Source organism: Tauraco erythrolophus, chromosome 9 (genome assembly GCF_009769465.1).
Source record: "Tauraco erythrolophus isolate bTauEry1 chromosome 9, bTauEry1.pri, whole genome shotgun sequence".
NCBI lineage: Eukaryota > Metazoa > Chordata > Aves > Musophagiformes > Musophagidae > Tauraco > Tauraco erythrolophus.
This window is the reverse complement of record NC_141473.1, coordinates 8,960,713-8,975,778: the sequence shown is the minus strand read 5'-3', so window position 1 is coordinate 8,975,778 and position 15,066 is coordinate 8,960,713. Positions and strand designations below refer to the sequence as shown.

The following is a 15,066-nucleotide window of genomic DNA, read 5'->3' as shown; positions in this document are numbered from 1 at the left end:
GTACGGTACCACTGGTTAGATTTTTGTTCAGAGTAACATTGCTTCTGAACTCCAGTCTACTTAGTTCACAGCAAAACTGAAATCCAGTCATTAGAGATGAAAAGCCAGAATCAGCTGCTCTATGATCACGCTTAAGGGAGCTCCCTGCCCCTGAAAAGCTCTTCTTGTTTTCTAATTTGATCTGAGTACTTTTGCATTTTATTTTGTTTAATAGTTCACAACAGCAAACAAATTACATATTGATAAATAATAAAAGATCAGTTATGCTAAGTGGTCTGGATAGCTTTGTAAGTTAAACTCATTTGAGTTTTAGTAGAGCCAAGTACAAGGTTATCCACTGCCTACAAGTTTAAATAAGTACAACATTTTGACACTTGCATATCCTTCCACAACATCCAATATCCTTTGCTTGGATCACAAGAGCAGGATATACAGACTTAACAGAGTTAAGATGTCTGCAGCCTTATCCCCAAACTGATCATTTTCTCCTGTAGGCAGTGAGGAGCAAGGGGGGGGTTTAATGTAGTCGTATTTTCAACAGAGGCTCATTGTAATAGACATGGGAATGACTACATAAGCGTGCTGTTTTATGAGACATTTTGTATTCCACAGAATTATGTTTCCCCTTTCACTTGCATGCACTTCCCACACGTTGCTTCTGTCCAGTCTGTGAACATTTCCATTCAAATGGTGTAGATGATTTGCTTCAGTGTTAACATTTGTGAACTGTGCAAACTAAGGAGCACAACAGCCTGTTCTTGTAGAGTTCTGGGTCCACCTGTGCTGTATGGCAGGAGGGTGATAGTGCACATGGCGTTGCAGAAGGATTCTCTGCGTCAAGGGTCAGTGAATAGGTGGTTTGAGGTTGGTGTGTCAAGTGTAGGTGAAGTGGCTTGGTGCAGGTCAGGCATTACAGATATATCCAGAAACTTGTCCAACTCAAGGGACAACTTGGTGGCTTTTCTAGCTTTGCCTGCAGTGCTCGTTCCCAGGTTCCCTAGAGCCGAGATTTTGTAGTGCTGACTGCTGTGCTGTAGAGCTTTGTATTCCTTGAATTTCTGATTTTTTTTTTTTTTTAACTCCATATGGGAAAGAGTTCTGAGCTACCCTCTGCACTGTACAATAATTTCTGTGAAGTGGCCCGTTCACCTCAGTGAGATGTTCTTAGATTCATCAGACAACTTTATAGTTAAATATACCCTGACACAGTAGCACTGACTCTGTGATTATGACTTCATCCTTCAGGAAATTTTTCTTTTTTCAACCTACGTGAATTCTCTAAAATACACATATTTTCAGATAGTGTCAATAATTACAGAAATGTTAAAAATTAGCTGTTTAGTGATAGTGGCTAGGCATTTTCCTGGACATAAGAACACTGGAAGAAACTCAAATTACTTCATCAACTCTACTCAGCCACAGTTTGACAGAGTAATATGATAGTTGTGTGCCAGCACCAGCAGATTTAAACTTGCACCACTAATTCCATTTTGACATTGATGAAAAGATCATATTGGTCTCTTGCATGTGAGGAGATATCTTTTAGAGTCTCTTTTGAGAAGAGAAGAGATAGCACTTTAGTTTTGCTGGGTTAAATAAGAGTCATGTTACTATTTTTTTTTAATGCAGTATTTTTTATTGAACCGTTTTTCATCAGAAATATACATCACTGAGGAGTGAAATGAGTCTGTGTGGGCACCTGGTTTGTGTAAAATTATAAACAATGTATAAAGTTGCAGATTTCCCGTGTTTATCTTTTGAATAAATATAATTTACAGTTTTGACTTATTATGGTTTTCTAGAGCCAGAGTAGCGTGCCAGTTGTTTGAATAAGATTCTCTATTATGGGCAAGGATTCCTGATGTTTTGCAAGCCCATCAATCATGCTACACTAGATGAGAATGAAGGTATTACTGTGCAGCACTCAGGTAGTTTCTCACACTCTTTAGGTGCAATATCACCAGCCTGTGCTTGAGCTAATTTAGGTTTGACAGGAAAAAAAATCTGAATTGCATTGCCTAGTGGAGATTGGTTGTTGAATAGGAGTGGATCAGAAAGGAGTTTGGACACATGCTTATTTGAACATGCATTGTAAGGATAGCACTGTTGGTCAGAGGACCATGGAATTTTTTTTTTTTTTTAGAGGATTGAAGAGGAGCATGCATTTGTCATTGTTTTATCCTTAGTGTGACTCTTATTTGTACCAGATTCTACAGATTAAAAAAAAAAAAAAAGGAAAAAGATGAGAGATGCATCAAGGATCTGAAAGAGATCAAGAATCTATTTTACTTAGAAAAACCTCAATGTTAAATGTGTTTTGTTATCAGAAGACCAAGATGGCTTGATGTCGACGGAGGGGGTTTGACATGTCAAACAGTAGAGCTTTAATTCAAGACAACCTGAGGAAATTTGAGGATTGGGCCAATAGAAACCTCATGAAGTCTGACAAGTGCAGAGCCTTAATCAGGAATTACCTATCATCCACTTGAATATTAGCCGGCAGTATGCTTTCCTTGCACTTCAGGCCAAGTGTGGGGCCTCATGAAGAGAAAACTATCCCCTTGTACTCAGCTCTGGTGAGGCTGCATGTGGAGTGAGGCTCCAGTTTTTGGATGTCCCAGTTCAGAAAGGGTATTGAGAAGCTGATAGAGTCCGGGAGAAGTGTCACAAAGATTTTTAGAGGCCTGAAGCATGCGAATTCAGTTGAGGCTGTGGAGCTTAAGCTTGTTCATTCTGGCAAGCAGCCTCCAATGGTAGACTATGATTACTTGTGGGGGACTTATAGAGATGATGAAGCTAAATTCTTCTTAATAGTAGCAGATGGTAAAACAAGATGAGGTAGTCACAAGCTGCATCTTGTGAGATTCAGATGAACGTTAGAAAAAATTCATTATGTTAGCAATGCTGCGTTGAAACATGTTAGCCAGAATGGCTGTGGAATATCCATCCATCCTTGGAGGTTTTCAAAACTTATCTTGAAAAAGACACTGTTGACCTGATCTGGTGTTGACAGTAGCCTGGCTTTGAGCGGGAAGATGAACAACATGAGCTTGAGATGTTTCTTCCCGTCTACATTTCTATACCTGTGTTATGCAAACATGTAAGAGCACACCCCATAACACGTGCAGCTCTCCTAGTAGAAGACGTTAATTTATCAAGTCATAATAAGATGTCATAAGAAGTCATAACAAGAAAGCTGGAGAGAGAGAGAAATCTGATTCTAGCAAGAGCAGAAATGGCTTTTCCTTAATGTAGTTTGATGAACAAATCCATGTCATCATGCAATGTTTCTCTTTGTAGTAGAATTTAGTCATTCAGCTGTGCCTGACAGATTCCCTGACTCCATTCCTGTCACTTCTATAATTAATTTTCCTGCCTGTCCATTTAATCTAGCCGGGCTTTTAAAAAACAGAGTTTCAGAAGATGTCTAGAAATCTGCTGTATCACCTCAGTGTGTAGGAGAATTCAATTCTGCAAAGATTTATGTCTAAAATAACTTTTCAGTTCTACAGGTCTTTGCATCAATTATTTTTCATTTTTTCTTTAATTTTGAAACGTTGTTTCTCCCTTGTCTATGCCTTTTAATTTTCTTTCATTCTTTCATTGACCGTAACACTCAATATTTCAATTTTTTTAATAATGTCTGTATTAATCGTTATGAAGATATTTTGCATACTGAATTAAACTGTAAATTAGATAACAGTTCCCCTCCCTCAGATTTTCTCCTTCACTTCCTGGAGGTTATTAACTGTGGGTTTCTCTGTGTGGTGTGCATTTGTATGTGTACACAAACACAAAATTAAATAAAGCAGTGACATAGCAGTGTATGCATCTTGAGTTTAATAGGCAAAGTGCAAGGTAGGGAAAAAATCAGCTGTAAAAACCTTCTTTAAGAATGTCATTCATCTCACTTGAATGCAAACCTAGATTGTCTTTCAGCCTCTCATGACTCTGAATAGTGGAAATGGTATCCTGTAATTATTACATTGTTTGAGAAAGAAAAGGGTGCGTATTTGGATAATCTAGCGTACACCATGATGAGAGGCAGGACTTCAACATGCAGAGATAATCTATGGAAGATGTTTATCAAATCTTGAGGTGAAGGCTGTGATTCTGAGTCTGATTTTCTTTAAGTTATCTTTCGTTTTCTATTTATGTTATCAGTGTGAAAGTTTTACTGTCACTAATTCTCATCATCTGAGAGGACTGTTTCTTGATATTAGACTAAATTCTTTACTGGCATCAACACAGTAGAAAGCAGCAGGATTCTGCCAGCTGGCACTCAGCTCTAGTATCGCTTCTCTGACCATTTCATCCCAGCAGGAAAAAAATATTTCTTTTTCCTATTTTAGCATTTTGTTATTTTGCCAAAATACCAAATCATTACTTAAAATAAAGGAGAAATTTATCTCACCTGTCATTATTTATATTCTAAGTTTGACATTAGATCTATAGTCTAAACTAATCACACACTCCCTGTGTTAGCAGAGAGAAATGGCAGCTCCATAGGGTAATTCATTCCACGTTACGAATGTCCCACATCTATTTTAGAGTCACTCACCTATGAAGTGCCTTCCTGTCTCTGCTGATTTTTATAAACTAGCTGACTAATTTTGACTAGATTCACACGTTTGACTAGATTTTATATGTTCCACACATCAAAATTCAGATAAATTTTCTTCAAAATTTCGTGTTCAAGTTCTAGGAAAGCTGATAATTAGAATAGATATATGGCATTTTTAGCCTCTGTGTGGAAGTGTTTAATGTTCCTCTAACTTAGGCAGAAGTAATTTGGATTCATTGTTGATAAATTTGTACTTTGCTTACCATGTTCTTTTGGAAGTTTTGTTTTCCAAAGGAAAAGAAGATACATTTTAAGGTTTGTCTGTCAAATATTTATATTGGGAAAACAACGGTTTCCTACCATCTACCTTTCAATGGTGCAGGTCACTCTTCATACTCAATGACCAATGTGAAAGAACAGTCATTACCAAGTTTTGCCCTCTTTGAAAAACCTCCATGTATTTAGACTTATATTTAAGAAAAATTCAGAGTAACTGATCTTTTGTTATGTAATTACTGATTATCCAATAATTATGTATTTACTGAGTTTAAATATATTCATAGTTTTTTTCCACCCAATTTATAAATAATACATAATAATGTCTTTAAAATAGTTTGTACTTGAGTCTCATGTTTCTGCACGGTATATGTCTGAACTTCACTTCATAGAGCAAACCCTAAATTTATTATGTACCTAAATTTTCCAGCATCCTGTTTCTTAATTATCACAGTATTTGATCTTTCCCATTTTTATAGTAAAAATGCTATACACAAAAATATGACCATCTACACAAATATTTTCCTCATCTGTCTTTTATATTTGTAGCCTAAAGTTGTCTCAGACAAAAAATGTGTCTCAAGAAAGAAGATAGACAACAAAATGAGTTAGTCTTCATGTCCAGTCATGTCTTTTGCTTCAGAACATACATAATACCAGTGTGGGAGTGTACAATAGTTTTATCCAAGAGAAATTCAGTTATAGTTTTGATGATACTGAAGGAAGTGATAATTCTGTAGGGTTTAAGTATGCATAATCAACACAGTCCAGGCAGTTTAGTTTGGGTTATATCTGACCTTATTGTATTATGTTTCCAGGTCTAATAATTAGACTATCTACCAAAGTTTTGCTGTGTATTTATTTTAGTTTCTCCTATTTGTTCATTCTTCACTTATTAACAGTGGAAGATGAAAGGATTATATTAACAGAAGTATTTGTTCATTGTCTGAGAGCCTGAGCAGACAGAAGTTTACAGTAGTGGATAATGTTATGAAATGGAGCAGAGATTAAAATTGCTTTTTGTGTATCTTATTTGAATATATGAATCATTTCATGGATTAGGTTCATGTTTACTGAAAATGTGGAATTCTGATTTAGTGTGCTCCTCTTGTACCTCATTTCCCCTTTCTTTTTCCTTTTGCTAGATTGGTTTCATTAGAATTGGAGAGACAGCTTCTCGACACCTATATTTTTCAAACTAAACCACAAAATTCGAAGGCCAGACTTACTTTTTCCATATGAAAGATGTCCCTAAGTTAGACTTTCAAGATTGTCTCATTTTTGTGGTGATCTTGATCTTTGATCTTGACCTGTTACGCTGTAGGACTGTATTATTGCTGCATGTGATAGCTAAGGTGAACATGACATGAAGTATCTAGGGGAAGAAAAAACATCTGTTCCTGCAGACATTAACTTTTGAAGGTTGGAAAAATCCCTGTGTTCAAAAGTTGTTCCTATTCAATAGACCTATTTCATCCATCATTTTTCAGTGTAAAGTGTGTTTCCTACATCACGTGCATGACCAAAACACCAAAAATTAAGAAATGCAGTACATTGAAATGTTGGTTACAATGCATCATTGTATGCAGTGCACTCTGGCATATTCTGCTGGATAGTTGGCTTTTAAATCCTCAATTGCTATAAAAAATTTTTCAGCAGTCAAAATGCCTTGTCTTCCAATTAGGTCATGTGATGTAAAGATCTTAAGTGCTTTCTTAGGGTTTTACGTTTGGTTGTTGGTTTTATTTTTTTTTTTTTAGGACAAATATTTTTCAAAGGCCTGAACATGGTAGAGAAATAAGATAGATGCATCAGTAATGCTTGTTGGAGCAATCACCACAGCTCAGTTATCACCGATCATCTTTTTATTCATGTACCTTTCTATTTCTTAAGACTGTGAGCTGGAACATGTATATAACAAATTTTGCTCTGGAGTATTTTCATTCCCTGTTTTAGTTTTTATAATTGGATTTCAGAATGTATCTACATTTATTCTGTTTATTGGTATTACTTTGATCTAATGGAATAGAAATGTAGTGCACTATAAGATTATTTTTTTAATATTTTAGTTCATCCAGATAAAAATCCAGGCACAAATATGGAAAGATGAATCACCTCTGATAAAATTATTCCTAAAGTTAAAATGGCAAGATGGGTTTTGTAGATAGAAGTTTGTATCTTTTATTAAGCCTGCTGGATACCTGGAAAAGTTAGGCAAACTTTCAGACACACAAGTCCTTCTGCATGTCTGATACAGAAGCATCAGACTTCAAAGTAAATCCAAGTTGAAAGCAATTACTCAGAGTTTAATTATAGAGCATTTTTCATAAAACAGTCACTGCAGGTCTTACCTTTAGGTCCTGCTCTTCATAACTCCTTCACAAGATGAACCTTGAGATTAGGATACGAAAAGCGTAGACTTTAGCAGAAGTGTCAGTATGACGTGGCATGTTAGTTTCCTCGCACATGCTTTGTCATGTTTCCCAGGTTATAAGCTATCTCTCTCTCTTTTTCGTTGCAACTTGCCTACCTTATCAATTCTTCTTCCTCCCTCACCTATCCCTTTTACTCCATGTAAGAAAACCACACAAGTAGGATATATTAGAGGATCTAATATACTAAAATGAGCAATCTTCCCTGCTTTTTTGGTTTGAAGTCTTCTATTCTGAGCTTGAAAAAGAGCTTGCATGCTCAAGAGCTTGATTAATTTTTTTTTTTCTTGTGGAAAAACAAAATTGATGCATACAACTCTTTCTCCTTGTCATAGATCGTCATAGCTTGAATTTCACCACCATTAGGACGTTCCAAACTATCCCACAAAAATTCATCTTTTGTCACATTGCTCAAGGTAGAGATCCTCTAATCAGTCATAGGACAGCTTTCATTCTTGATGGAGCTTGTCTCACTTTAAAAAAAGAAAAATGCACAAAAAGCTCAAACAACTAAGTTTTTCTGTGAAATTAGAGATTGAGATTAGATTTTGCCCTGCCAGAGTACAAAGCTAGAGTTTCTAAGTCTTGTAATATTTCTGTTCCAGCAAATTCATTACAACTTGATAATCTAATACTCAGCTGTTAGTAGTTTTTTAGCAGCAAATGACAAAACTTTGTCAGCTACAAATCAAATGGTATTTCCAATACTGTAACCAGTTTCTAAGGAAAATAAAGCTGAGTAGTGTTATGGAAACAGAATAAAGATTTTGCTGCATATCTTGAAGGCCTCACAATATGGTTTGGGTTTTTTGGGGGGATACAGTTTTGGATTGAAGTCTCTATTGTGAAAATGGCAAATTCTGATTCACCTTACATTTTCTATTAATTAATTTTTCTAGCAGATTATTTAAGAAAAATAAGCATCCTTTTTTTAGTTTTCTGCAAAACCTGTCATTATTCATGCTGCAAAATAACCATTTATCTGTAGTAGTATTAGATCGTAAAGTCACTTAAAGCTTTTAACCCTTGCCAAACAGGGAAAAGGACATCAGCTGTTGTAGTTGAGAAGTTTTCTAGTGGTTTCTGTAAGAGTGAGAAAACTGTTTGATGACATTTATGACAGATAGCTGTCTATAAGCTTGCCTTTGAAAAGAAGCATAGATCATGGGCAGTTACTGAAATGTATCTACATCTATAGCTATATCTGTAACTGCTGTATTGATGTCAATCCTAACTTCTCTTTTAGAAATCTAATGCTAGTGATTGAAAGAATTGGCACCTGTGCCTGGAATTGTATTTCAAGTAATGTTTTATAGTATTGTAAGTAAACCTACTGGTGTTTTTCAGTGCTAAGCTGTGTAAAGCAGAGGTATTATTGTTCTTCTTTCTTCAAGGGAAATAGTTTTATGCTGGGAACTCGGTGTGTTCACTCAGAGACTATCCTTCGCCATAGAAAACTATTTTCCACGTGGCACTTGGTGATTCTATTCCAAAGGAGATGATGGAGATGATCTTTATCTTGATCTTCATTCATAAGAAAGAAATAATATTTATGGCATCCATAGTCTTATGAGACATTTTTGTGAAAATGAGGGCTACTTAGGCATGATATGAATGAACAAGAGATATACTCATCCTGAGTATTTTTAAGTCCAAAGTGAAAGCATGGGGTTGAAAGAATTTTACTTTTCTTTTCCCTTGTCTGTGTAGACACAAGAAAAAAAGCAATAACAGTCATATCTAGATGAAAATTCCATAGAAATAAATATTTTTAATTTTATTATGGTCCTTTGTGTCAGGCTTAGATGCATGACATTTACTTGCTCCATTGTGATCTACTTAAAATATGTATTCTTTTTGTTAATAATCTATGTTGAAATTAGTCTAAGATGCATGGTACTGTTTCTTCAGAAAATACTGTAGTTCATCTTTTAAACATTGTCGTGGTTTTTTTTTTTTGGACTGAGGGTCGAGACAAGAACCGAGCGGGAGCACCCACCAAACATGGTCTCGGGCAAAACATGACTCAGGCTTTCTTCATAAAAACAAAACAATTTATTAACAGTTACTTAACAAAAGACAAAAGGGAACGAAACCGGTTACTTGAGAGGAGAAAGAGAAAACAAGGCCCGATCTTAAAACAACAACCTCCCCACCCCCTATTTTCCTTTCGTTCCTGACTCTGCCTTCCCCCCAGCGGCGCAGGGAGACAGGGAATGGGGGAGTACAGGTCAGTTCATCCATGTTGTTCACTGCCGCTCCTTTCTTAAAGGAGGAGGAGTCTTTACACCATTTTTTCCCTTGCTTCGGTGGATCCCCTACTCACAAAGAAAAAGTCCCCAAACTTTTCCAAAGTAAGTCCTGCCCGCAGGATTGCAATCCTCCCCATGGATCGCACCAGTTCGGGCTTTACCAGTCTCGGCCTCTTAGGGAGCTGCTGCCACTCGCGTCGGCGTGGGTCGTCCCACGGTCTCCAGATGCCTCCACGACCTCGTCGTGCATTCCATGCCCCATTATCAACAGTACCTGGTCGCGCATCCCCTGCTCCACGACCTCTCCTGGGCTCAGGCATCTCCTTCCCGACGTGGGTTTCTCCACAGGCCACGAGTGGGTCGCTGCTCCGCCGAGTACACCCTGGCTGCAGGGGGGCCGCCTGCAATCTCACACCGATTTGCAAGGGAAGCCTCAGCTCCAGTACACCTCCTCCTGCTCCGTCTTTGCTGACCCGGTCGTTGTGGTTGTCTTCTCTTAGATATTAATCCTCTCTAGGGGAAGCTCGGCCCGGCGGGCACCCCGGCAGTGGGGCGCTTACCGAGTCCCCCCATGTGGCTCCCCGGCGCCATCTTGAGCACATGGCGCCGGCCCGGGCCCGAGCGGCCGCTCGGCCGGGAGCCGGGAGCGAGGGCAGCGCCCTCCTGCTCTCTCCTCGCTCCTGAGCAAAAAGCCCTTTCCCGCCCCTTTGTCCCAACTTAAATAGGGCAATTCGCAGAGGCGCCGCCTTGGCTCAACCTCCCCCGGGGGGGATGGGACTCAGATCTGGTGGCACAGGGAGCAAATCCCCTCCCCTGCCATCAGAACACCCCCCCACACATCAAACTATCACAACATGAACTCTAATGTAATCATTAGAAGGTAATGTTTGATTAAAATTTAAAATTACTTCTGGAACTTTATATTTTACTGTGGTTTCATTCTGCAGTATGAATACTTTCAAAAATATCCCATACATCCGAACAAGTAAGTTTTACAGACAGAAGTTGTTACGTAGGTTTGCCAACATGAACTCTAGCAACAGAACATCACAACTGTCTTAATTAGATGATTTGAGTAATAGAAGGTGCAAAATGTAAAATAGTTCTTTTTGTGTCTGTTTTTGTGCAAAAACAATCTATCCCATCTTGAGCTTATGCAAATTGTATTTAATCATTACTAGACATATAAAATAATTAAATTATTGTAAATCTGCTTATTTTATATTTTCTGTGTGTTGAAAAAGAGAAATAAAGGCACTGCAGTGATGTAAAACTTTCCTGATACAATTGTGATCAGATTACGGTTTTGATTGCAGGACTTTCCCTTGACTGTAGTTGTCTCTAGACTAACGGATGCTCTTAATGCATGCAGACACCTTGAATGAAAAGAATTGAATTAATGCAAAACATAAATGCTTCTTCAACAAATAGCTTTTTAACAGTGTCACGAAAGGTGAATTCTGTTGAAACTGGCATGTATTTTCTCTTTGTATTCATAACCTGAAGTATGGTACTTGTAAAAGATATTCTGGAAAAGGTAGCAGTTAATTTGAATACTAAATATTATTCGAATGAAATCCAGCCTGCATTTAAAATACAGATTGACTATAGGAAGCTTTTCGTTTTTTTTGTACAAGATATTCTTAAATAATTGCTTGTGCTTGGGATGCATTTTATAATAGCCCAAATATATCTTCAGATCTCTTCTCAGGTTTTATCTTTTCCGAGTAAAATAAAGGTTACATTGACATTAACACACACTTTGACAATTTTGTCCGCTGTGTAATTTCACTTCAATTTTTCATATTCTTACTCTAATCTCTTTTCATTTTGATACAGTATTCATCATGACAATAACCTAAGTTAAATTTTCTGAGAATTTCAAACGTCGTCTTATATTGGACAAATGGGAAAGCATTTGTAGATTAAACTTGAGTAGTGAGCCAGAGGGTTCTTTCTCTCTTCTCCTTCATTCCTGTGTGGTCTTCAGCTTCTTGTCTTTCCACAGGCTCTCAGGCCAGAATGTAGGTTTTACCCTGAACCAAACGTAGCAATCTACTTAAACTAGACACGTTTAGATTTCCTCTCTAGAGAGAAGACAGGTAATATCACTCAAGGAGGTTTAGTACATTAAATTATATTCCAATTCATTTACCTGGTATCTTTCCTGGTATTTTGGGCTGGGAAATTTGAAATACCTGCTTCCTGTATCAAATTCCAGAGCACCTTGAACTTTTTGCATTGTTTGCAGTTGTGTTCTTAGTGAAAAGAAAGAAATTACGTTTCAGAGATGTATTTGCATGATGGTGCTCCCTGTGCTTATTCCTGGAATGATGCAGTTTGCATGCTGTTCCTTAGACTTCAAGAAATCTGACCTATGGTTAGCTGTGTTTAGCTGGCACAAGGCACAGTAACATCTTTATAATACTAAAGTTTACATTATACTTTTACCCCCCAAAAAAGCAAAACCCAAAAGAAAACAAAACAAAAAAACCTCTGGAGTATCGTGAGTTATCATTTCAGAAGTTCACAAATAACTGTTGAAGGGAATCAGAATAATTCTATGTAATTACTAGTCAACATCAGATCTTAAATGCACAGAGATCTCTAAAAACAACAATTACTGGAACAGGCTGGGAATATTGTTAGATAAACACTTTGTGCATTTCAAAGTAGATGATTCTGTATATCTTTGGTTTGATAATTATACACTATGAAAAACTGAACAAGACAGAAACTTAACGATATTTGTAGATATAACTTTAATATTAAGTACTGTTCTTAACATTAGCAAAAAGTAATTATAATAATAATTATAGGCTCTATTGCATGCAAGTGTGAATGTGCATCTGTGTGTATATGCTGTCTTAGAGATAATTATTAAATCTTTATGGACAATTACAGTAAGGTGTTGAACTAATGGATGTTCTGGTGAGGCTGTAAAAATATAGCCTAAAAGAATATTTGTTGCTTTGTCTTTAAAGTAATTTGCTTTGAAACAGTTTGTTTTATTATGCACCATATTTATCTGTTGGTTGTTTTTTTTTTTAAACAGCATATGCATTAGTTTTAATATTATGCAATTAAAATATTTTACATGTATTAACTTTAAGCACAATATGGTTTTTGTCATTTCTAAAACTTTGTTTCAGTGTTGTCATTAAAATGGAAAATGGTGATAGTTAAAACAGTTGACTGAAAAGATGACAATTTACGTCAATATGATTTCTTAATATTTTGCACATTGTTTTCATTTTTTTATATCGAGTAAGTTTTACTTAGATGTTTCTCTTAACTTTGCTTCAATAGAAAGACTTTATTCCATTATTGCTGTTTTGACACAGGCAGACATGGGAGTTAGTTGCTCATCTCACTTTATGGTAAATGCAGGTGTGCGAACACTAGACTGAAATTATGCATGAAACTAATCATCCGTGGAGCCATGAAGCCCTAGCCTAAAAAGAACTGTACTCTGAAAATGTTGTAATTTACTTCTACTTTGTTTGCAGATTGCCTTCTCACAGCACAATACTATCATGGATCTGGTGCAGTTCTTTGTCACCTTCTTCAGGTAAATTGCTTTTTCTGTCTTCTGACTGAAATGATGCTGATTCTTTTCCATCAAATCAATATCTTAACCAGCTGCTTAATCTTAAGAAATGCCTTCAAGGAAGAGTTTAAACTGTGTTCTCTCATTTGCACTTGTGGAGGATCCAGGCCATTGCCCTTTAACTACAGGCAGCTGCTGGCATCTTTATATGAAAGATGGTCCAGTGGTACAGTCTTCACACTTACTTCATGAAGATTAGCTAGATATTTACTGTATATTCCAGTGATTAAGAGAAGCCAGCTAATACTGACTTAAACTAGTAGTTTATATGTGTGAATGTTTTGTAAACTCTTTTAAAGAATTATTAAAAATGATGGTTCTTAGCTTGGCATTTTTAATAAGGCACGCCAAATCACAACTAATACTTTCATGTGTTAGAGATTGTGAAGGGCAGTAGGTGATGCATGAAATTGAGTTGTGGTAGTGTCCTGCTTTTGGCTGGGATAGAGTTAATTTTCTTGTAGCTAGAATAGCGCTGTGTTTTGGGTTTAGTATGGGCTTTGATAGGAGAAGAATGTTGATGACATTCTGATGTTTTTAGTTGTTGCTAAGGAAATCAAGAACTTTTCAGCTTCCTGTATTTTGCCTGTGTGCAGGTGCACAAAAAGCTGGGAAGGAGTGTATCTGGAGCAAAGGACCCAGAACACCTAGATCAGGATTTGAGCTTAGATTGGCCCAAATTGGCCAATGGAATATTGCATACTGTGCAACATCATACTCAGTATCTAGATGAGGGTTGACTGGGAAGCTCTCTCTTCAGGGCTCTCTCTCTTCTGGGATTGCGGTTTTGGGATCTATCTTCTTCAGGATCACTAGCTGGGGATGGGCCAGGTGCTGGTCAGTGGGTGGTGAAAATCGCACTGTGCATCACTCCTGTATATTATTATCATTTTTTATTATTTTCATCATTATTACTTTTTATTTTATTTCAATTATTAAATTGTTCTTATCTCAACCCACGAGTCTCGTCCCCTTTTCCTTTTCTATTCTCTTCCCTGTCTCCTGGGAGTGGGAGAGGGTGAGTGAGCAGCTGCATGGTGTTTAGTTGCTGACTGGGTTAAACCATGACAGGCAGCAATGCAGGAAATGTCTTAAACTGCAAACAGACAACTATTCTAGGATTGGAACAAAACTCCACTGAAGGACTTCTTAAAAGTTCAGCTGTCTTATAAACTGTCACAAACTTGAATACACACGGATTAGTTTCAGTGCTTTGAAACCTTACAGTGAAGATATTCCCCCAAAACCATGAAGTGTATGCAAAACGTGAACAGTGACAGACAATAATGTTCATCAGACTTTCTGTATTTCTAGAACTGCCATGCATTTATTTCACGAGTTCACAGTACAGCTTTTCTTCCACGTTAATCACCATGCTCTGAAGAGCTGTACTTGAAGAATCAGACCCTTAAGTGCTGTGAACAGACCAACTTCTGTTAATTCCTGTCACCTAAAAGGGGCAGAAATGAGCAAACCTTGACATTTTCTGTACACAATGCATTGGCTAATAGAAGTGATTTAGTGGCTGGTGCAAGGCATCCCATTTCTCCTCATTCACCACAGAGCAATAAAATGCTGGTTACCTAAAGGTCACTTTAGTAGTGGTTTGGTTTTTTGGTGTTTGGTTGTTGGGTTTTTTTTGGTTTGGTTTTGTTTTTATGGGAAAGCAGCGTGATTTAAAAATGTCAATGCTTATGCGAACTTTAAGGAGACAAACTCTTATAGAGTAAAGCAAAGTCTGTCCCAGTATGACAGAACAGAGGGACCCTGTGACAAATAGCAGAGGTAGACTAAAAGCAATCTGCTTCGTGCCCTAATGCAGGCTTGGAAAAGGTGAACTCTAGGCTCTTTGATGGTGAAGCCATCTCTATAGATGTATTGCATTTGCTGTCCTGCTGTGATGGTCTGTCTGATACGGTTTGTTCCGGGTGG

General features: G+C 37.2%; 1 protein-coding gene across 1 annotated transcript in view; it reads left to right on the top strand.

Moving 5' to 3' along the window:
* ATRNL1 (attractin like 1) overlaps positions 1-15,066 on the top strand; it is a 526,301-nt gene that overhangs the window by 261,756 nt on the left and 249,479 nt on the right. The window contains exon 25 of the mRNA XM_086616365.1: positions 13,034-13,095. Within this exon, the coding sequence (XP_086472491.1) occupies positions 13,034-13,095 (62 nt within the window). The remainder of the gene's footprint in view (positions 1-13,033; positions 13,096-15,066) is intronic.